Source organism: Manis pentadactyla, chromosome 8, assembly GCF_030020395.1.
Source record: "Manis pentadactyla isolate mManPen7 chromosome 8, mManPen7.hap1, whole genome shotgun sequence".
Lineage (NCBI taxonomy): Eukaryota > Metazoa > Chordata > Mammalia > Pholidota > Manidae > Manis > Manis pentadactyla.
Window position 1 is genome coordinate 99,879,288 of NC_080026.1, and position 23,918 is coordinate 99,903,205.

The 23,918-nt window shown below is 42.9% G+C and overlaps 1 protein-coding gene across 3 annotated transcripts in view; it reads right to left on the minus strand.

The window, feature by feature from the left end:
* The window catches only part of POLR3A (RNA polymerase III subunit A), a 41,599-nt gene that overhangs the window by 4,762 nt on the left and 12,919 nt on the right, over positions 1-23,918 (minus strand). For 2 of the 3 annotated variants that reach the window (XM_036928700.2, XM_036928702.2), the window contains 18 exons: positions 22,785-22,925; positions 20,620-20,689; positions 20,079-20,206; positions 19,788-19,926; positions 17,997-18,161; positions 15,567-15,739; positions 14,131-14,242; positions 13,144-13,262; positions 11,189-11,326; positions 9,256-9,426; positions 8,224-8,337; positions 7,274-7,309; positions 3,585-3,671; positions 3,419-3,501; positions 2,670-2,840; positions 1,549-1,642; positions 1,288-1,380; positions 74-238 (listed from right to left, as the gene is read on the minus strand). In XM_036928700.2, coding sequence (XP_036784595.2) covers positions 74-238; positions 1,288-1,380; positions 1,549-1,642; positions 2,670-2,840; positions 3,419-3,501; positions 3,585-3,671; positions 7,274-7,309; positions 8,224-8,337; positions 9,256-9,426; positions 11,189-11,326; positions 13,144-13,262; positions 14,131-14,242; positions 15,567-15,739; positions 17,997-18,161; positions 19,788-19,926; positions 20,079-20,206; positions 20,620-20,689; positions 22,785-22,925 — 2,199 coding nt within the window. The remainder of the gene's footprint in view (positions 1-73; positions 239-1,287; positions 1,381-1,548; positions 1,643-2,669; positions 2,841-3,418; positions 3,502-3,584; positions 3,672-7,273; positions 7,310-8,223; positions 8,338-9,255; positions 9,427-11,188; positions 11,327-13,143; positions 13,263-14,130; positions 14,243-15,566; positions 15,740-17,996; positions 18,162-19,787; positions 19,927-20,078; positions 20,207-20,619; positions 20,690-22,784; positions 22,926-23,918) is intronic. The other variant, XM_036928701.2, reaches the window with a different exon arrangement.

The window sequence follows — 23,918 nt, forward strand, 5'->3', positions numbered from 1 at the left end:
AAATGTAGTCTCTGTCTTTACAAATCTCCAGGCATTAGGCTGGGTGGTGCCAAAGAGGTGCCTGTACTCTCACCTTGGGGAGATCCTCTTTCAGGAACTGGAGCACATAGTACATGGAGCTTTTGCTGTTCTCTCTGGGGGTGACACACACCACAGCCTCACCATGAACGGCCACGTCGCCGGGCTTCACACGGAGCTTGGACATGCAGATGGAATACCGCACCGTCTCAGCGTTCACCTGCAAGGTGGGCCACACACCCAGGACATTACTCATGGGTTTGGAGGCTTCCAATTCAGTGTTTTTCAGCCTTTTTTTTTTTTTACCATTGCCCCTCTAAGCAACTTTATTTTTTAGTTACTTCACCCCCTCATTAATCTCTCTCCTTACTATGAAATTTGAATATCAGAGACATATTGTGCATTCATGCACTGTACATATATCTGTGCTTCACTCACAAAAAGATTAGATATTTCCCCATGACCCCTCTCCAATGAACCAATTTCTGCCTCACTGGAAATGCATGCTCACTTCAGAGCAGGCCCTGAGGGAGTTCCGGGAGGCATGAGGTTGGAGACCAGGACAGTTAAAAGTGTCCATGAGGCCTCCCCTTACCTGTCCTCACCATGCCTGCCAGGGTGCTATAACCCAGCTCTTCTGGTAAAAGAGCTGCAAGGCAGGTGGCCATAGCCAGGCTAGAGCAATTGACAACCTGGAGAACTGGCGCCCGATTTTGGAATCAACAGTCATAAATGGGCAGACAACACATGAACTTGATACTTGCAAGAATGAGCTGACAATGTGTTAAGGCTGGTGTAGATTTTACCTGCCTAAGAGAAAGAGGAAGATGGTGGAAGTTACCCAATTTGCAACCCTGCCTCATTCAGTTGTTACAGTACAGAAACACCAATAATAGTAAGCTGGTCAACCCACCCATCCAAAGACATCTGCTGAGCCAGCCAGGCACTGTGCTGGGGGCCCACGGATGGGATGGGCAAGATACAGCGGGCCCTACAGTTCTGGACACTGTACTACAGTGGACAGAGTCCACTGGACACTGGACACTGAACGGCTTACTGTGGCCCACACGACATTGCAACTAATGTCCCATGTGTCTTTAGATGGCAATGTTTGTGTCAGGGTCAGGTTTACAAAGAGAGGATTTAGGTTTAGGACAGGAGACTCCACAGTGCTTCCTGAGCTCGCTTAGCTCTTGCTCTAGTTTATTAGTGCCTGTCTGGGGACTAACAGAGAATGACTTCCTCCACACATTTAATTACGTGACTCACTTCCAGTCTCAGAAGTCTGATCCGTTCCAGGGAGAGCTTGACGAGAATAAAGCAATCATCAGGAAGAAACACTTCTTCGATATACTCTGAAATCTGCAGTGTCAAAAGATCAGAGCTTATTAGTCACTTTCCCCTTGCCTAAGAGCCTACGCTGCTGGATTTTTTCTTTTAAGGACACAGACTGGTGTGGACACACTAACTGGTAAATCCACCTCCTTGCAACACTGCCGATCCGTCTTGTTGTCAAGAGGGACTTTTTACCTCTCCCAAGAGGGTTTTCTCAATTCTCCCTTTCACCAGGCGAGCATAATCTGCATCGGCATCCTTGTCTAGCTGTGCTGTGATGATTGGAGTGCTATGTACAGTAAAGGAAAAACGATTTCAGCACAAGGAATGAGCCTGTTTGAAGACCACTGCGTTGCTAAACCTGGGTGCTATTTAGAATTGTACCGTTAAAAGCACTGGTAATTTATTGGGTGTTTACTGGTGTCAGGCATGCTACTGAGGGCTTCACAGACATTCCTACTGAGATTGACTATTTCTAGAGCTCATGAGATAACTACTCTATCAGTGAATGAAGTGACTTCCAGAAATTTCTTCCTGCCCAGGTGAACCTACCTCTTCCTCTGGTCCTAATAAGTAGTTATTTCAGTTCTGTTCCCTGAGTAAGTTGACCCTTTGTGTATTACAGCTTCTTCCATCCCTCTCTTTCACCCCCATTACCTCTTTGCCAGGACACCCCCAGCTCCTCCAATTACTCACTATCAGCTTCTGTCCTCCCTGTTGCTGAATACATGCTCCTGGGAGAGATCTGACCACCCCAGAGGAGGTGGGCAGAGCTCCTGCCACCCTGGACATCTACAGTTGCTGTTCTAGAATCAAGTGCAGCTTGCTTCCATTAAGGCTTTTGTCACCATTTTGTTAGATTATTGGTGAATCATGGTTTTGTAATAGAATACATTGTAATGTATTTCTTTTCGAGTCTCAGATCACCTACAAATCCTATCATGAGATCACCTGGGAGCCACAGAATATGAACACAGCCCCAGTGGTAGACTCACCAGTCAGGCCTAGTTAGGCAGGGAATAAATCAAAAATTTGAAATACATACTTACACACTGCTAAAAATTTCCATCATCGTTTATGTTGCTGTCTTTCATGTGGCCTGTGGCCATAAAGAACCACTACTTCAATTTGACTGTGCCCAGTTTCCACTTATTTTTTTCCTTGAGTGGTTTACAAAACCAATAAGATTAACATAAATACATCACCCAGAGTGTGAAGTACTGCCAACTAGAGCATCACATGTAACTAGAGTACCACTGTTTCTCAAGAAACATGACAGGCAGTCTGAAAATCAAAGGCAAACAGAGATAGGGCACCTGATAGCCTTGGAAGCATTGATGATCTCTTTGATTCGGGGCACACCAAGGGTGATGTTCATGGAGGCTACACCCGCAAAATGGAAAGTCTTCAGGGTCATTTGGGTGCCTGGCTCCCCAATGCTCTGGGCACAGAGTGCACCCACTGCAGAACCTGGCTCCATCTGTGCCCTGGAAGAAAGGATACACATGACAAGTCCAGCAACAGCTGGGGAGAGGCTTCTGATTATCTTCTTTCAACAGAAAAAATACATATGCTTTTAGGGACAGGGAGGAATTGGCCACAAGCCCGGCTATGCTTGTGACAGAGGAAGGATGTGGCACCATCAGCATTAGATGCAGACGGGGGAATGCGATGCTCAGAGGGGTCTGATAATGACAACGAACACAAGTGCGGCTACTTGTGGTCAGTGTGTTATGGCTGAGCCCACATGTCTACTGCCTGGAGATGATCAAAGAGCTCTGCTAAGAAATGGTACTGCAGGCAGGCAGAGAAGTGGGCACCTGCCAGATATACTGATAGCTTCTCTGTGGGGAAAAGACACTTGGAAATTTCTTTGCAATTATTTCCACATCTTGGAGCATGCAGCCTAGCTGCCCACAGGAACCTCTAGATAAGAGGTGACGGAACCTGCTCAAATACTGGCAGTGAGTGAGTGGGGCTGGGAGGACTTGTACCTGAGAGATGAGGGGAGGCACATGAGAGGCCCATGTGACAGCCCACCGGCTAAGGGAATTAGCATCCCTACCTCATGTACTTGTCCCTACAGGTCTCCAGGAACTTTTCTATTTGGGTGGGGGTGATCCGGTCCAACTGGTACAACACACGGGGCTGGGAGAACAAAAGCCAAGTGCAGTTAGGGCCAGCAGCACCTGAAAACATCCCGTGTCCGGACATGTCTGGGAGGCCGTTACCTCTGTTGTGCCGTTATCGTTGATGCCGTACTTATCTCTGGTTTTCTTTATCTTCTCTGAAACCCCCTTAATGAATTTTTTTATTTCCTGAAAGATTACACAGCAAGCATCAGTTGTTTATTTCTCAGTAATTTGGATGACAGCACTTGTTTCATAAACTTCAGTAATATGATGAGTTCATCATAGTTTAGTGATAGCTAAACACAAACTATAAACTATATATAAATAGTTCTACTACAAAGTGTTTCCCTAGGACTACACCAGACCATCCACATCCTGGAAACATCACTCACTGGTTTGGGTGTTTCTAAGGCCTTTTAACTCCAACAGTGCTTTAGCAAGAGCGCATACCAGCCCCTCTCCCAGCCCTGCTATAGACAACCCCTACCCAGCACGTGGGGGCCCCACCAGGCTAATTCCTTATATCTGCCTGCCGCTGTTTCTCTTCCACTCTCCAGGCCTACCACGGTGCCTACAGTCACACAGCTCACAACAGCTATAACTGAACCATTTATATGTTTAGTCTCCAGATCTATTTTGAGAGTTTATTTTGAAGTTATGATCAGTTTAAATACAAGCTCAAGCACAGCTCTGTAGACACTACATAGGTTTCAAACACATGCCTTCAGCTTGCCTTCATTTCCAAGGCAACACTCCCCAAACCTTGCTTCTCTCTCTCTGACCCTCACCTCTGTATCACAACACCCCTGCCTCCTCTCACTCTCTCTTCCCAAAACACAATCTGCAAGGATTCCTGAAAACCACTCTCAAAGCTAGGAATGAAACACCAATATATCTGCTAATCCCACTGTATTTAAGAACAGCACCTCAAGCCCTGGGGTGATGAAAAAATGGAACAAAGAAGGTCAGAAGTACTTCACGGGGAGGATCCACAGGGCAAGGTTAGAGGCTATGGATCTAAGTTTCCTGGTACCAAAAGGGGGGAACCCACCTGCTTTACTATTTATAGTATCTGTGAAGTAAACCCAGCCTTGAGGTTACTCCTAGAACCAGGTTTGACATCCCGAGGAGTTCTTTCAGAGGCTGTGCTGTGCCTCAATGAGCTATGCCTATCAAAGTCCCGCTTCCAGGCAGTTGCACATCACGTGCTATGGGGCTGACTCAGAGCACTTCGTGGGTGAGCTGAGCTGAGGCTCATGCCATGCAGTAGAGGCAATCCTTTAGAGGCGCTGTAATGCAGTCCTTGGGACTGGCAATCAGCTCCTCTGGGTTGATCCAGGGGGGTTTTGAGAATATGGGAAAGAATGGATAGACTGTACTTCCTCTCAGCACCCCTCCAGGAATATCATTTCCCTCATTTTGGATAAACCAGGGTGGCAGTGAGCTTGACTGGCATGCTGGCCAACTGCAGGCATTCAGCTGCTCTGCGTGGTTGGCAGACGAGAGATCCACACACATGGACGGCCCAAGGGTGGGCTGTGTATTGTGGTGGTGCAAACCTCATGTGGTCTTGTTTCTCGACTCCAAGGCAGGCTGAGACCCCAAGGAGGAGAGCAGCATGCTCTGCCCAAGTCTACTCAGCCTATATCACACAGCTGAAAATGTCTGTGTTTTGTCTAAAACAAATGTTTTAAAGCAGATTGAACCAGCTCACTTTTGCAAAAGTAAAATCCTATCAGACTCCCACAGAGAGCTTCACACTTAACAGCACTGTTCTATCCTAACCTTACCAAATTAAATCTCTTCAGTCTCCTATAGCCCACCTTGCAATTTCTAGTTATTATGTGTTCTGATAGAAAAACATTAAAACTTTATGTTCTTCAAAACAGCAGCAGAATCACAGAAACCAAGAATGGACTAACAGTTACCAAAGGGAAAGGGACTGGGAAGGATGGGTGGGAAGGGAGGGACAAGGGCGGGGAAAAAGAAAGGGGGCATTACGATTAGCATGTATAGTGTGGGGGGGGGCATGGGGAGGGCTGTGCAACACAGAGAAGACAAGTAGTGATTTTACAGCATCTTACTATGCTGATGGACAGTGACTGTGAAGGGGTATGTTGGGGGGACTTGGTGAAGGGGGGAGCCTAGTAAACATAATGTCCTTCATGTAATTGTAGATTAATGATACCAAAAAAAAAACCCAAAAAACTTTATGTTCTTATGTTTAAATAGCCTTAGCATCTTGTATCCACACAGTCCATGGCGCACGGGCCCTTCCCAGTTAGCCACTGCCTAGCTCTGTGGGACCTCCCTGTGATGGGCACAGCATGGCATTAGCCTCATCACTCTAGAGCAGAGGGCACCGAGGAGCTCAATGAGACTGGGGCTTGGTGACAAGCCTCCCCATGAAGTCACATCTTTCTCCAAAGACTGCTCTTGGGGCAGAGGTTTCTGCAACGTCATCTTAGCCCCCTGAGAGTTTCCAACCATCTACTGGAACCCAGGTAACAAAGGGGCTGCCTGAAAGGCCCATCACACCCTGGCTATCCCTTCTTCTGACTGCCCTTATTGGCCAACTCTACTTGCCATTGAGTAAGTGTGGAAACACACAGAGGGTTACCGTGCTGCTCTGTCATCATTCTACACAGAAAGGACACTTAATACTTTGTGAGAACTTGAAAATTCTCGAGACTTTTTTAAAAGAGAAACTCTCCAGGTTTATTCAATAATCATGAATCTGAGACCACATTTTCAGATATAGTCAGTTACTGCAAACTGGAGGAAGAAAGCACGGAAGGCTAGGGCAATGGAGCGGTCTCTCCAGGTGGCTGTGCCTGACAAGGGAGAGTGTTCAAAGGCAATCACTGCCACGACTTTTTCCCTCCATGTTACTCAATGTGAAGAGCCTCTTTTCACACTGGTGATTTCCTCCCCCAGCCTACTTTCCTAGCTGTGGTTATACCCTGTAGAGCAAGGTCCTGACAGCCCCTCGGCCCAGACGTTGCCATCCGACTGCCTGGTATAAAGGGCTGCCCCACCTGCTGGCACAGGGAGACCAGAGAGAGCCTATCGCTGGCAGACCTGGGGGACTTTCATCTGTGAGGAACCTGGCATACACAAGGAGTAAAAGAGCACACACCTAACACCATTCCCCAGCTTAGGCAATGGAAAGCTGGCTTTGCTGATAGGGATGACTTTCCTTACACAAACTTTAGGGCAGACTTTTTGAAAGGTTAAAAAAAAAAAGCTCATTAAGAATTCAGCAGAATCAACCCATGCACACTAGAGGCAACTCACAACATGGCAATTGGCAGGCAATTAATCACATGATTAATCAGCAGTTAAATTCTCACACACACTCCACAGCACATTTGTGAACATGGACATCAAACTCTGCAGGCCAGGAGCTGCCTCTGTGGCCTCAGTTCTGGCATGGGTTAGGGGCTCAGCGGCTAGCCTGTGCTGGCCAGTGGATTTTAAACCCTCTCAGCAAATGCATTCATCAGTCTGTGAGCCACTGGAGGGCAATGACATATTTGGTCATCACCTGTGTCTCAGGATCTGCAGGGTGTGTGACATACTGAGGGCTGAATGAGTGCTCACTGAATAAACACATATTGCTGGTCAGAGTCAAAGGCAAGGAAGGAACCAATGCAAAGTGATGAGGAGGGAAGTCAAGTTTGCCGGAACTGGGACAGAAACGTGTTGCCACTAGTGCTGGAAAACAGCTGCAGTTCTACTGGGTTAACTCCCTTATGCTCAGCTTCACAGCATGCTAAGGGTATTACCTCATTGTATTTCTCATAACCTGTTTCAGTTAAGGTCTTTGAGGATAAACAGAAAAATAAACAAGTAAATAAAATATATATAAAAACTAAACCACAGTTCTAATTTGTTAGCTTAAAAAAAATCTGGAAAAAAACCAAAGGCACTCAGCTAAGGCCTACTCTTGATTTTGAACTTATTAAAAATCTCAGAGTCTTTCACCTTTCACACCTCAACATATGAAAGGGAAAAGTGAAGAGCTTCCTTAACTAAAACGTTTCTAGTTTTCCCTTTACTGTTTCAATTTTGGATATACTGCAAGGGATCCACTCCTGCTGATTCTGTGCTGTATCTGAATCACCCATCGGTACACAAAGGAAACCATTTACTGATTTCTGTTTCCCTTTGCTTTTGTTCATAACCATGATTATAAACAGGAAGGAGCTGTTTGTGCAGGTCAATGAAATTAAAAAAACAAAAACCAAACAAACTGAGAAACTGTAAGAGGATATCACGGTAACAGCTCCCTGGAAGAAAAAGGAAGTCTGACTCATTAGATTTCTGCTCCATACTAAATTAAGAGAAGGAGCAATTTAAAATAATGGTATTAAAATACCATCACTACTAATATGAATTACTGGGATTCAGAATGACTGAGGAAAGTTGGTCCACAGAGTATGAAAGTGGGTTGTAGGGGGTTCATAAGGATAGGGTTAAAAAAAACCAGTTTTCTAACTAATGCATTTTCTTCCAGCAGGGCAACACTTGGATGAAAGAAATAAATCAAGAAAAACATGAGATAAATTCTTCATGTTGGCTGGTGAGATTTTGCCTAGGCCATTCTTGAATTTTATAACAAAGAAACACTCTTACAAACCCCGCAGCCCTGGCTTGTACAGTTCAGCTGCTGCGCCTGGCCAGCAGTCTCCTGTGACAGCCAAGCTGGGCCGTACCCGCCGCCAGCGCAGCTCACCTGCAGGAAGCTGTCCTGGCAGCAGAGGAACTCGTTCTTCTTCATGATGGACTCAGCCGTCAGGATCAGCTCGTTCTTACTGAGAGCAGGCTCGCTCTGACACGGGAAGACTGCCTCAAGGATGAAAAGGAGACAGTGTGATGTGTAGGGGCGGCAAGAGGAGGGGCAGAAGTAAATGAAAGAATTTACAAGAGACAATGACCCTACTCAGAGTGAGCTTCAGCAACCTGTGATGTTTTTGTTCTTTCAAAGTCAATTTTAGACTCTACCTTAACATGAAGGAGAAAACAGGATAAGCTGATACCCCATTTTACACAAAGACTTCTCTGCTAGTGAGTGAGTATTGAACCATTACTCTCCAACCTTTGCCCTACCCCAGATATGCATTTAAAATATAAACTGTTGCTTTAAAAAACCTTAAACATCTCAAGAGTGAAAATACTCCCCAACTTCCAAGCTCATGGATGTCCCCAAAGTTTTAGTGGCTGCATGTTACCCTAATGTGTGGATGGACCTTTATATACTAGACCTTCTACTGATGGTTTGCCTCTGCTACAAATGATGGAAAAACATTCTTGGCACTTGAAGATCATTTTTGTAGAGTGAATTCCTATAAGTGGAATTGCTCGGTCAAGATACCTACTCACCTTTAAATTCAGATCAGTGCTGTAGAACTACCTTCCAAAATGATTTGTTCTAAATTATATCCCCAGTTAAGTATGTGAAATGTGCCTGCTTCACAACATCCAGGACTTTTAATACTGGCCTCTAATACACTTTACTAGACAGAGAGACACCAAAGCCCTCTTCTATTGGCATTTGCCTGAACAAATACTAGACTGAAATTGAAGAGTGTTTTTCCCTTCAATACTTGGGAAAATAATGTGCAGTGACACAAAAAGAAAAATACTAATCCAGTGGTTGGGTAGAGGTAACTGAAACATTAACTGTGTGTGATATGCCAAAGGGTACCTACATTCTAAAGAAAAGCCTCGAAAATACTCTAACCTCAGATATAATGCTAAATCTTACTTTGATGTTGTCCAGAACCCTTTTAAACTCCAAAGGTTCATCTTTTCCCTCCATAGCTGCAGGATCCAAGCCATCTCCCCCATAAATGAACTGGATAATATCACCTGTAGAGCTTCGGACTGTCAAGTCATATTGTGAACAAAGATCTTCAAGGGACTTTACAAGCCTTCTCTAAAAGAAAAGGAGAGGAAACAAAAGCTCAGCTATTTTGAGAAGGCTAGTCACATGTGCACAGATGAGATCTGCAACTCTTAAGTTTCAAGGTCACTAGCACTTAAATCATATAAAAACATTGTATTGGCAGTTCCTTAGAGTCCCCAACCCCAAGAACAAGCCCAAGAGTGCCTCTCTAGCCTGTGCAGTGGGATTTAGAATATGCTCCAACCTCTAGTACTTCAGTGTGTTTTAGAATATATGCAATTTAAACCCCTTGCCCCCAAAGGACTCTGCAATCACTAACTGCTTTCCTGGGCTGCTTTGTCTTCCTGCTCCCTCTCCCAAAGGTATAAATTAATGCAATAGCTTTGCATTTCTAAGCATAACTTAATCCAGGACTCCTGTGGACTTCAATATGAATTACAGAGGATCACGTGCAGGCCCTCTTCTGGGACACAGGGGAAAACAAGAGAACAGGAACGGCACTGTGTGTGAACCAGCAGGCAGCAGCTGTTTCTCACATCAGTTTATGAAGAACCTTCTATCGCAGAACACTCCAGCCAGCAATGTAGTGGTGGCTCAATAACTACAGAGAAAGCAAGCTTCCTCTAGGCAACTTCAAAACAAAAATCCCTCATGCCAGAACTCATGTGTTCTAGGTTAACACATTGCTCTGGGAAAGTCATATACTCTCTACTTCAAAAAGGTAGAGGGGGAAGAAAGAAGACATTCTAGCAGGAGTGGTACAAGCACTTCAGTCTGCTGGGTTTTTGATGAAAGCAGCACACTCCCAAACTAAAAGACAATTTCCCGTCAAAGGATGATTGAAAGGGAGGTATCAGTGACGACACCAGAGGTATAGAAGAGGTTACGGAAATAGGTATCTACTGACTCAAGTTCATTCTTACCCTCATCAACCCTGTCTGTTCTGGCCCAATCACTCACATCTTTGATTGGTCAGTCCTGTCTCCCAGCGTACAAAGGGCCATACAAAAAGCCATAGCAAGTTCAGGGCCAAAAAATAAAGTGTTAACTTTATCAGGTGTTCTAAGTACATAAAAACATGGAAAAAAATTTCAAAAAACATTGATTATGGAATACAGAGTAGAGATGAAAATTAGAGACTGAAAAGAAGTCCTTCCCTTGTGGTCTTATGAAAGAACAAAGGTAGGGGTGGGTTTTCACTCCTCTGCCATTAGTGGTACTTTGGTGGCAGTCTGGGAAGCAGAGCAAGGGACACCCTCTAGTTCAGCCCTGTCCTCTTGAGCCTATTATCCCAGAATTGTACATACAATGGAGAAAGAGCGATCCCTCCCAGTGTCCAAACGCCCCTGTGGGCACTAGAATAGGTTCTTGGAGTTAATTAGGATGATACTGGTTATGAGTTACATGAATAGCTGCAAAGTGAGAAGTGGAGTCCTCTCAATAATCAGGAGGTAGGCACTGTCACTCCATCTTCAGGTATGAGGAAACAGAGGCTCAGCAATGTTCAGTGACGTGTCCCAGAAAGCACTGCCAGTCCATGTTCTCCTATAATACCATGAGCTTTGGTACATGTGGTTCTGACTTGTCTTGATTGAGGTACACAGGACAGTTTGGAACATATACCTTTTTAAGTTGTTTCTTTCTAGGGCACCTGCATTTCTCATTTTTTCCTTTTAAATACCAAGACCAAATACATTATAGTTCATGTACAAAATATGCAAACATTTAGTAGCCAAACTCTGCAGTGCCCTGTCTTGCTCCACTGCTTATGGCCTACATTTCTTCAAGTTACCTGCATATATCCTGTTTCAGCTGTCTTTACAGCTGTGTCGACTAGACCTTCCCGGCCAGCCATTGTGTGGAAGAAAAACTCGGTTGGTGTCAAACCGGAATAAAAGCTATTAGCCACAAAGCCTTTGGCAGCTGGGAGCTAAAGAGAGGTACGGAAAATGAAAAATCAAACAAGAAAACTTCAAGGTCCACAATTCCAAAACCTATTGAAATCAGAAAACGCCCCACCTTTAGACTATAAATACCTGGCCAATGCACTCTCATGAAGTGGGAGGCTTTCTATGTCCATTCTTTTATTTTTTAATTTTTTAAAATTTTGGTATCATTAATCTACAATTACATGAAGGACATTATGTTTACTAGGCTCCCCCCTTCACCAAGCCCCCCCCACATACCCCTTCACAGTTACTGTTCTATGTCCATTCTTAAAGGAGAAATAATTTGGCACAAACCATCTTTACTAGAGACAAGGAGGGGGAAGTCTGAGCCAGGGCTGTAGTTGGTGTTAGTAGCAAGCAAGAGGAGCAGGTGAGGGAAACTGAAGCTTGGCCTATTATCCTTAGTATAGGCAAGAAGTTAAAGACCTCAGAGGGCACCCTGCTGATGGCAACAGCTTGCCCATTCCATGGGAAATGACTCCTTCAGGACATTCTTCCTGTGGGTCAGGCCTCCCCAGTTATAGACCTTATAAACTTACAAACATTCATAACCATTTCTTGCTAATGTTCTTGGGGTTTCATTTTAGGGCATTGAAAATGTTCTAAAATTAGAGTGTGGTGATGGTCACACAACTGAGTCACTCAACTCTACACTTTAAATGGATGGATATTATGATGGATATTATGAATGTGTCTCAATAAAACTTTTAAGAAAAACACACATATATAAACACAATGTGAAACAGTCAAATGGTCTTTATCTGGATAGGTCTGTGTTCCTTCGAGGACAGTCTAGATGGAAAGGCCAACCTCTTGCTTCCCTTGTTAAACCCTTGTTTAAGCAGCAGCTGGTGTACACATAGGCATTTCTAGGCAAGCACAGCTCTCCTGCAGTCGAGCACTGGTTCAGGGACTGAGAAGTCTGGACTCCCCTGGCCTTTCCTTAGTCAGGCTACTCAGAACTCTGAGCTGAGAGCTGGTACACAGGCAGGCACCACTCCAGTGACTACCTGGCTGCTGGGCCTCTAGTGAATTCTGAGCTCAGGCAGAAAACCTGAATTGTTCCTGGGGCTATCTGTTACAGAGAATATCTACTCTCAGTACAGTAGTCCTATCTTCCCAGGAGGGCTGGACAGAAATCCTGTAGCTCCACAGGGCAGGAGCAGCTGGGGCATCTATGCTTTAATGGGAGTAACAACTGACTCCAAATCCAGAATTTACTGAGCGATTAAATCTACTCTACTGTAGATAAAACAGTTGTCTACCTCTGAATCCCAGAGAAATCCCAGTATAGATTTTCTTTTTCTCCTTCCCAGCTTACATTAGCACCCAGTCCACAAAGGTCAATGGAACCCAGAAGTCATTTAAAAACTGACTTTGACAATTCCAGAGAGAATCTGTAATTTCCTGGTCATTTTAGTGTGGTTCATACTATCACTATTTAAAAATCCTTATAATTTTATGTAAATGCCCCCAAAACAAGCATACAGATTGAACTCATATATGAGTGAACTATACATTTTGATCACTTAGGGTAAACTGGATGGGAACCTGAAATCCTCCCCCTTGGAGAGAAAATATACAAGAGGGCATTGGTCCAAGTTTTACGGCTACAAGTTTAACAAGGCTCCTTCTACATGACTCAGTTTGGGTGAAAGAGGGGATACCTCTGAGCAGTGGCCCCACTTTTATACCACCTCCAGGAGTTGCTTAGTTGGCAGCCACAGAGCTTCAATTACTCTCTTCTGCACTACTGCTGGTCATCCTTTAGGGCTTCGCCTGAGCCACTACTGCTTACCTTTGAGTGTTTTTCAAAGTGAGGCAAGGACCTGTTTTCAAAGCCATCTGGCACTCGAGAGCCACTGATGGCTTGCTGTCCCACACAGGCAATCATCTGTGATATGTTAATGAAGGAACCTGGGGAAACAGGTCAGGAATGTAACATTCATTTGCCTAAATAACCTTAATTCAAGTGCAAGCAGATCTGTGGGATAAAAGAGGAACAAAACTAGCAGAGCCCCTTATGCTGTGGTAAAGGCACAGAGACTCTGGTAAAGGACAGTGTTGGAAACATCATGGGGTAGAGCTGTCAGTAACCCAAGAAAGGCAGAGTGAGGTGCAGAGGTGCTCAGGAGCACATGAGCACTTCAGAGTCAGAGGAAAGACTTCCGGGTGAGTCTGCAAGACAGCAGCATATAGGCTGGACTTTCAGAGGACATTAAGATTTGGACATAAAAAGGGTGTAGGGAGGTATTCCAAGTGAGTAGAGCAGTGGGAAGCAAAGACAGGAACGAAAAAGGGGGGTACGTACCAGGAGCAGGAAATAGAATACTGGGGTGGAAGTCAGCAAAGTTAGAATTAGACTTTACTCTGTTAAAATCATTTATAGAAATAGGAGAAGCATGGAAGTATGAAATGTGAGTGCAGTACCATGAAACCTAATGCTCTTAGGTCTTGGTAATTATGAAATTAGAGCATTTGGCCACATCACTAAATACAGTATTTAAAAAATTCTTAGTTTTTTTTTTTTTTATTAATAAGACCAAGTTGGCTTAAAGCACCTTTGAATTAAAAATTCCACACACATTATGAACAAGTTCCTTCAGAGAAGTTAAACTTCCAAAAATGCAAATAGTTCTCTTTCTCTTTATAAATGTATCTTAAAAAGATATGCCCTTGTTAAACGAAAGGTCTGAAGTCATGACTCTTATAATCTCTGGAACAAAACCAGCCAGCCCACATGGAGACCAGAGTGACAGCAGTGGCCGGAGAGCAGGACACTCACCTTTAGAGCCACACAGAGCCATGGTGAGGGGGCTGTTGCTCTTATCCAGCTCTCGGAGGCAGGCAGTGCCAGCGTGATCGCGGATCACAGACAGCTCCTTCAGGATCAAAGCCTAGTGGAAGAAAGGGAGACGTGTGGCGGGGTCTTCCTCACTGGCTCTGCTGACTGCAAATGCTCAGTCTGACATCTTATGAAATTTGAAAAAAACATAAGATATCAGATTTCCAATAGATAAACGTTTTAGAGCCTTAGAGGACCAGGATGCCCTATCTGCAAAGACTCATATATTCCACAAGGTTCTAAAATCAGTGTGTTAAGGTTGAAATGATTAGTAATAAAAATCCTTTAAACAGCCCATAAAATAGAATGCACAGCACTTTGTGTATAACAATACACCTGTGTAAGTATTATTGGGAATATACACACATATATGCCTAAATAAATATATGAAGTATATGACTTATAGTATGTAGTGAAAGCCTGTACTATTTATAAAATTTGTCTTTCGTTATCTTGCGAAGCACACATTTGAATTTCTCCAAGTTATGTATGCGATGAGGTGACTCTACAGAACATTCTAGTTCATGAGCTCATCCACAAGTTGTCATTCCCCAACAGACAACTTAGGATGCTCACATCAGTTAGGAGTCATGGTCCCACTAAAAATGGCTGCTGAGGCCTCAAGTGGTTTTCTAGGTAGGCCCCAGGGAGAAACAACAAATCCGTCTCTTTTGTTAAGACTCAGTGAAATTAAGAACGAGCTAATGGTGAATACTTCACACAGCTTGGCTTTCTCCCTGCTTCAAAGATTCATTTCATCAGAGAATTTCTTACTGTTTATCCTTTCTCCCACACTTGAGTTTAAGTTAAATCTCTGAGACATGGGCTCCAGTCGGGGCAGAAGAGAGCCAGGCAAAACCCTGTGTGGTCAGACAGCTGACCTGGGCTGCTTCGGAGAGAATGTAGGACGACGCTTGCTGGTGAAGTTCTGAGCTAACCTAGCCTTAAATGTTGAGGGTGGCAGTCTACTGGTATGTAACTCTCAGACATGAGTTTTCCCTCTCTGTATCCAAGTATCTTTCAAAGACCATCCATTCAAAGAGCTATGGTGCCAGTCCCTATTCAAAGGATGCTGCAAATAGGGAAGAAGTACTTTTTTAAAGAAGGGGCCTAAGTGTGACGCTGGGCCAGGAGCAGCCCTCTGTGGCTAAAAGAACAGGTGGCCATGCTCTCACCACCCACAGCACAGAAGCTCGAAGGGATGGAAAGGATCTGACTGAAAGCCCTCTCCTCATTAAGCAAATGAGAAGACTCACAAGCAGCACAGGGCTGACAAGGGCTAAAGCAACTGCCTTTACCTCCCACTCCTCTCTGCTGCCTTTTCTTCATGCCTAACAGCACAACCCTATGAAAATGACCCAAACAGCCAGACTCACCTCCAGAGTCTCTTCTGCAGTGCAACCAGGCTGCTGCTGCAGCTTGCCTGTATTTAGGGCTTCGATGTACTCGTCACATTTTTTGTAGCCAGCATTCAGCAACTCGTACTTGGCCTTTAGCAGCCCTTGGCCGGGTGTGACATCACCAATCCCAATTGAGAATCCACGGTTTGCTGTAGGACAGTTGGCAGGTAGAGCAGAAAGAGAGAGCCATAGATATTAGTCGACCTACTACATGGAAACAAGTTTACATGTTCAGAGAATCTGTCACAATTCAATTAAGTAAGACTTTACTGTATCACTTCCTAGGGAGTTATACAAAAATGACTAAGACTCATTGAGATCTGTCAGAGGCCTTACAACAATAGAAGGGAGCAACTAATGTCCCCAGCTAATTGTAACAGAAAGCACACTGGCATTAAATACTGAAGAGCAGCCTTCAAAAGCAAGTGATGGAAAGCGAGCCATCTGACTTCTTGTTCTAAGATGGCATCTTAAAGACCTTTCTTCTCTCCACCTCTGTCTTCAGAAATCATTCTAAAACACAGAGAATAAGAAACAAACGTAAGCCCCCTTTGAGGGAACTATGCCCCATCAATGATCCTAACACTAATAAATGTAGAGAACAGGAGGATGGGAGGTGCTTGACACTTAGTAGGGTGGGGAAGGGGATACCTAAAAGTGACTGTGGAAATGAGCACCAAGGAGCCTGGGATGGCCCAAAGACAGCTCAAACTAGATCTCTAGCTTCTGCAGATGCTGGAGATGATGTAACTGCGGGAAACAGGGAAACGTGGTGAAAAGTCTTAGAGGAATGAGCCCCTATGCCCTTACCTCTGTGGGAGACAGGAGTTTACTCCAAAATAAATGGAATTAAGAGAGGCTCTGGACTGGGGGATACTAGGTATAGACAGATGGGGATGACTGGAAACCAGGGCACTGAGGGGAAGTCTGTATATTCCATGGCTGAGATTCCTCAGCCCCTTTCCCTGCCCAGCTTTCCAAATCCCGGCAGCCAGATCCCAGTCTTTGGGTGGGAGACTGAGATTGGAAGATATGCCTTTGGAGAAACCAAGCCTCCCTAGAGCAAAGCATTATACTGACAGGAGTATTTGATATAGTTCCTCAATTAAAAAGCTGGCTTCCAGTTCAGTCACAGAACTGAGCGATCAATCAACCAATAAGCCCCACTTCCAGTATTTTAGTGCCTCACTCCTAAAATATGAATGGATTGCCAGAGACTGCCAGACATTTGAGGAAGTTTTCAACATAAAAGACAGGACAACAAGTGCACAGAAAAATGAAACTATCAGGAAAGAATAAACTCATGGAGTAAATAAAATAACACTATGGAAAATATTCTCTCTAAACATGTATCTGGGGATCAAGGACAAAAAAGTCTTAAGAAAAAAAAAAAGAACTACCTTCAAATAAAGAACAATGAAAAATATGGTTGGAAATCAAATATATGACAGTAAAAATTAAAAATCAGTAGAAGAATACACTTTGAAAGATAGAGTGAATCCAGAAACAGAGAAATGGAAAACAGGGAAACAAGACAAGAAATCAGAGAATCAGTCCAGGAGCTCTACTATACAATTAATAGAAATTCCAAAAAGAAAGAGTGGAGAAAGTTAAGGAGTGGAAACTATCAAAAAATAATAGTAAACTAGAAAATGTCCATGACTGAAGGACACATAGTCGCAGATTAAGAGTTTATATAGAATGCCCAGCACAGCACAATGAATGAAAAAGACCCATACTGAGGGTGTACCATTGTGAACTCTTAACACACAATAAAACAAAGAAAGGATTGTCAAAGCTCCCAGAATGAAGAGAGAATTCAAATATAAAAATTTGGGAATAAGAATAGAAATACACCTTAATAGCAAGTCTGAAGGCTAGAACAGAGTATAGCAATACCTTCAAAATTCTGAAGGATAATAATTTTCAATCTAGAATTCTATACCTAGGCAAAGAATAAATCAAGTACATGTGGTGAATAAAGATGTTTTCACAGTAATGCAAAAATTTCTTGACCCATAGCATGCTCAAAGCCTGTACACACAAAAGAAATAGAACAGTGCACGGATAGTAGGAAAACACTGAGTAACCTGGTAGGGCTGAATCATGGAAGGCCCACAGGGCTACAGTAGGTGTACAGGTACCATGGAAGCATTCCATGAAGGGCCCTATAGAATGACCCCATCCGATAGGCAGTAGAGAGCTACTGTAGATTTTGAGACTGAATCAGTATCAGGTTAATTTCATTAAGGAAAGTGAAAATGATTTAGCCTAGAATAAGTCTCCTCTTCTCTGTGTGTATGTGTGTGGTTGGGGGGGATGAAATGACAGTAAAAGAACAAAATAACATAAACTCCTAAAGCCCCAACAATTACAGCAATAAAATGAGGACGCTGAGACACTTACAGAGGTAGACAGGAGCCAGCCTTGCAAGCCGTGACATTGCATCGGCAGCTTCATTCTGCCCCCAGTCTCGCAGCAAAATGTAAAAAATATTGTTTTTGGATCCTGATCCCAGTGTTCCTTTGTCCATGCTGCCACTCATCAAATTGCTGTTCTGGATAGTAACGTCTGAAAGGATAACAATGTTACGCATTTAAACAGACAATTAATTTAGTATTTATTAATTGGCTTCATTCCAAAATGAATTTGAGGTGTCTGAGAAATTATGTTTCCTGGTTGAAAGTTAAAGCAGAGCAAATAGAAATTCTCTTTAACTATATTTTTTTTTTGAAGGGAAAAAAAGAGAAATAGAGGGACTTTTAGAAAACATGAAAGATGCAGCTAAGTTTCCTTATAGTCCTAATTCTAAAGTGTATTATTAAATCCACATTCTCCACATCATGAACTATAGATGACAATATCAAGTACTTGTCATTTATGTCAGAGGATTATTTTGAGCATCAGATGGAAACCGTATAGCCAAGTGTTTTGTACAGCACTTTGCTATTCACCCATGATATTGACAACTAACACGGGCACCATCATGATTAGCCTATACAACAACAAAATGAAATTTCTATTTAGAAAGGAATGAAACACAATCTAAAACAAGAAGCCAAATGTTGAAAAGAACAGAGAGCATATTTTCAAAGGAATGGTTATAATACTGAAGAAAACCAGTGCCCTTTAAGACATTTACTCTTCATGACAAGACAGTAGATATCCCAACCATCAGAGAGGCTCTGCATTTCAGAGCCTGGGGGTCCATTTCTTGTCATCAGGCCTTGCTAGCAAAGCCCATTCCGAACCAGTGCACTTGAAGTAACATGATGGGGAACTGCTTGTTTGCAGTCTAGGATGAACTATGGAGTTCATGCCCAAGAGTAAATGCTAGCTGAATGGCATTGTTCTGTGGACCATAGTTTGGGTTGAACTAGTCTGATTCTAGATGGCTTTAAATGAGGCACTTAAATCTTCTCAGCTGTACCTGATCTTCATGTTATTAAAAAACCTGTTGACCAGCAGCAGAATCACAGAACCCAAGAATGGACTAACAGTTACCAAAGGGAAAGGGAGGGATAAGGGTGGGGAAAAAGAAAGGGGGCATTACGATTAGCATGCATAGTGTGTGTGGGGCATGGGGAGGGCTGTGCAACACAGAGAAGACAAGTAGTGATTTTACAGCATCTTACTACACTGATGGACAGTGACTGTGAAGGGGTATGTGGGGGGGGACTTGGTGAAGGGGGGAGCCTAGTAAACATAATGTCCTTCATGTAATTGTAGATTAATGATACCAAAAAAAACACAAAACCTGTTGACCAGGAGAGGCAGGTAAAAAAAGTCTTTCAGTTACACTTTTTAGTCACACTTTTAGACAATGGACACATTTTAGACATAAAACAATAAATTATATGCCTTAAATAATGAGATCCTTGTTGATTGCAAAAAAAAAGGGCAGAATAAAAGAAACTGCCTTTCATTATAACTGACAGAAACTAGTCACTTAAGACAGAACACATTTGGAGAATATTCTAATCACTGGGTCATGTATCTAGATTATCTCAAACTTTTAGAAATCACACCTGAGAAGAGAAACCACAGCTACATTTCCCTGAAGAATAAACTTCCTAGTAAGCCCTTAGAGGAACATTGGATTTGCTTGTTAAGTGGAGGTGGTCATTGGCCACCTGCTTTTCTGCACCCTCTCCCCATCCCCACCCTGCTGCACCACCCCCGACTGCTTTAACTCACAGGAGTCATTGACACAGAGATCTTCTCCTTTGCCACAGTACTGTTTGCCCTTGGTTCGGAGGTTGGCCCTCACTGGGTTGTCATCACTAGGTCTGAGGATGACACTGAAGATCTGCTTTCCCGTCCACAGGGTGACAGGCTGAAGGACGAGAGGAAGCCAGAGCATCAGCTGGCTGAGCCTGGTCTCCCCATCACCCTTCATCAAGTAAGACTGTAGTTCACATGCAAACTCAGCAGCAGCACAGGTACATTAAGTCCACGTGTGTGTACACACCTTGTTCCTGCACAAACCTTTAATATGGTGGGTGGTGGGAGGCGAACTTTAATTTTCTCATCCTTGCCGACCAATATGGAAGCAATGATTTGGCAAGCCTTGGCTCGGTCAAAGAAAGTGTCCTTAAGAGTGAGGAGATAGGCACCTAAGAATGTTAAAACACAACGCAAAGAAAAGCAATGAAATTGTGAGAAACATCACATGGTTTCAGTTTTAAAATAGATTATAACTAAGTTAAACATACAGCTATTTATCGGCTTTCTCCTCTAACTAGAATCTAAGCTCCACAAGTAAACGTACTTCATTTTCCTCACTGTCCCATCTCTGGCGCTTAGAAAAATGAGAAAAATGTCTAGTGTATGGTAGAAACTCAATAAATTATTGATATAATGAATAACCAACTAATACAAAATCTCTCAAGTGGGTTCACAATCAAACTTAGTAAACAAACAACAGAATTTAACACTGGCAATTAAATAGCTTTTCAAGTCATCACATAAATCACTGTGAATGAGAATCAAGACCCAGTCTCCTTTCAAGTGAATTTAACAAACTCACCTGTTAGAAAATCCTGAATAGCAGCAATTAGTGGTTCTCCATTCCTTGGGGTTACAAGATTTGCTTTAGTCTGAAGGAAAAATGAACACAATTAAGCTAGCCATCCTTGGATGCATGATGCAGTCCAAAGATCTGCACCACAAAAACTTCAAGCTGTCTGGCATTAATAAAGAGCAGAAAAATGAGGCTGAGAAATAGAGGCCAGGGGTCTTAATCCCAGCTTTGTCATTAACCCTGGTTCCTTCATCTGTCAAAGGGAGAGGAAAAAAATGTCAGCAAGACTGATTATTTTCTCTGGACCACTTACTAGAAATGAGGATGTGAGGTCGAAAGAATGATCTATGCACCGACTGTGGGAGCACAGAACAAGAACTCGTCATGGTCCCCAGCCTCCACTGGCCACTGAACCATCAACCACCTTCTCTCTCGCTACCCACCAATACCCAGCACAGCACTCACCACAACTGCTACAAACATTGAGGCTTAGAAGAAAACAGGCTAGGTTCTTGTTACTGCAGGTATGAGTGTACCACGGGGACTTGGCACCTGCTGCTCCTCTGCCTGGATTGTTTGCTGATAGTTACCCCACTTACGTTATCACTGCTTCCAGAACTCAGCTCCAGTATTACCTTTCTAGTGGCTCTCCTAAACTATCCTAGAGAAAACAAGACCCTTCTCATTCTCTTTTTTTCTTACCCTGCTTTATTCATTTCTTCCTAGCACTTATCACCACCTGACATATTTTATATTTGTTTATTCTTCATCTCTCTTCACTCAAATAGGATGACAGCAAGAACTGTGACTTTTGTATTCACTGCTAGAAGAGTGTTTCACACATAGCAGGTGCTCAGTAAGTATCAACTAAACCATTTTAAAAGGTTGTTCAGTCTGAAGAAATAACTCAAAAGAAGAAAGACTCCGAATGCCCAAAGATGGCCCGTGCAGGATTTGTCCTCATTGCAAAACAAGGAAAATGCTATGCAATTCTCAACAACGGAGTGTAGACGAATCAGGGTGTGTTAGCTTGGTGACATACTGCAAGGCCATTTTAACCAATAATTATGAAGACTCTATAACAAATAGGGTATTTATATATATTAAGTAGAAAAAACGCATTATAAACCATGACTACAACCGTGCTACAATGTTTGAATAAATAAGAAGCAATGTTTTAAAAAACTGAAGACCATAGTCTGTTTTAGCCCCATGAATTTCTTAGAATTAAGTAAGTACACAAAATACATGATACATTAAATACTTTATCAGAAAAGGTATGTCAACTTCAGGCATGAAGATCCCAGGCGAGGGCCACAAACGCAGCCCCTCCTTCCTGTCCCCACCAAATCCTACGGAGTTCAACAGATTTGCTTGTAGAACTTAATTATGTTTACTTTAGACTCAACCCTAACACTTTAAACCAGAACAGATTAAAAGTACCATATCAGAAGGGTAAAAACTGTCTTTGGAGGTAAGAACACTTAGAGCCACAAGACATATCAGTTCATAATACAGACAATCAGAATGCTGGAAAAAAGAAAAACCCAAGCTCTAAAAACTCAATGGTTTGGGGCCACTAGATTTAGGAGGGAAGAGCCCCGCAAAGTAAGTCCCATGTACCACTGTGTTATGGCTGGGTTCAGGAGTGAGCAACAATTAGAGCTCAACTGTAAGCTCCTTAAGAGCAGGTGTCTGCTTTACTCATCACTGACCTCTCACAGCATCTAATGGGCACACCTTAATTGTTGCAAAATAAAACAGTGATAAGAGTCATTACAAAATGATTATGTATAGTGTGCTGTTTAGAAGACAAAGCATATAATATACTTTAGAAAGGTTTCCATTCAGAATGTCCAATAAAATATACTGGTATTTAACAAATCTTTCAAAGAAAATCTACTTATACAGAACATGTTTTCCCATGATACTCAACAGTCACGGTATTGCTATATCCTTGTCTTACCTTTTCACTAACTGGTGCTCATATATATATTTTTTTCCTTAGGAACCCAATTTACAGGTCAGAAGATACCTACTCCATTCAGCTCCCCACCTGTTACAGACACAACTCACTTACATAGTATGGGGTGTTCTCAAACAAGTCATCAACCCCTTCGCCTCCTACCAAGGAGCTGTTAGACAGAAGTGAGGCTGTACACCCTACATACCCCCATCAGAACAAGGGCCTCTGCTTTAGCTTCTTCTGTTTGAGGAAGATGAAGGTTCATTTCATCGCCATCAAAATCCGCATTGTAGGGTGTACAGACACACTCATTAAATCTAAAGGTCCGGTGGGGCTTGACCCTGGCCTGTGGAACACAAAACAAAACAGAAGGACTTCGAGTCATTTATTCTAAGGCTTCTTAGTTTAAAAACATTAAAAAATGGCTTCTTGGAGAACTGGACACTTTTACATAAGGAAATACATTTCCAGTACATTCTGTCATGTGATAGATGTCACTTGTGGACTCATTCATGTAACTTTATTAGATAAAAACAATGAAATGAATTTAATACTATGAGGTAAACACCAACATAGGAAGGTGTCACATGAAGGGGCTTCCACTGGCCAATGATGTCAAAGGATTAATGGCGAAAGTTGATTAAAACACACTGACTAAATAAAAACCCATGAGTTTACAATGACACTGAAAAAGGGAAAGGCATAACTAATAAATAAACCCAAATCAACCTAGCTAGAAGAAACTGTGTGCCAACTTTTTACTCCCCAAGCTGACATAAGGGAGAAAGGATTAGGCATTTATGTTGCCTTTCCTTTATGAATTCTATTTCTGGGTATGTGAATAGCCTTAGTTAACAAGGGAAAGTTCTCTATTACAAGAATGCTAGGTATTAAACGTGAAAGGAATGATAAGTTAGAAAATCACCATTTTGCAGCCCCAATGAAATACTATAGGCAATGATTATAAATGGATGACACCATTAGAAAAAAGGTTGATAAGGAACCTTTCAAGAAGGGAGGCACCAGGCTGAAGCACCTGAATTCCTAACTTTCTTAGTGGGGCAGCGAGACAGCATGTGTCTCCTGAAACAAAGCAAGAGGAAGCAGCCAGCAGCACTTACATGAGTTATTTTTGCCCAAAAGTTGAACCGAATCTGGTCATGCTTTGAGAGCTGACTTCCAGTTTACAGAAAGAATGAAGAAACATTTAATGCTACACACATTCAAACTGAGAACAGGGAACATTCTCAGGACAAATGACCTGGTTTTTTCCAACAATGACATTGAAATTAGAAAGGGGAGGGCTATTTAGATCAACAGAGACTGAAGACATGCATCA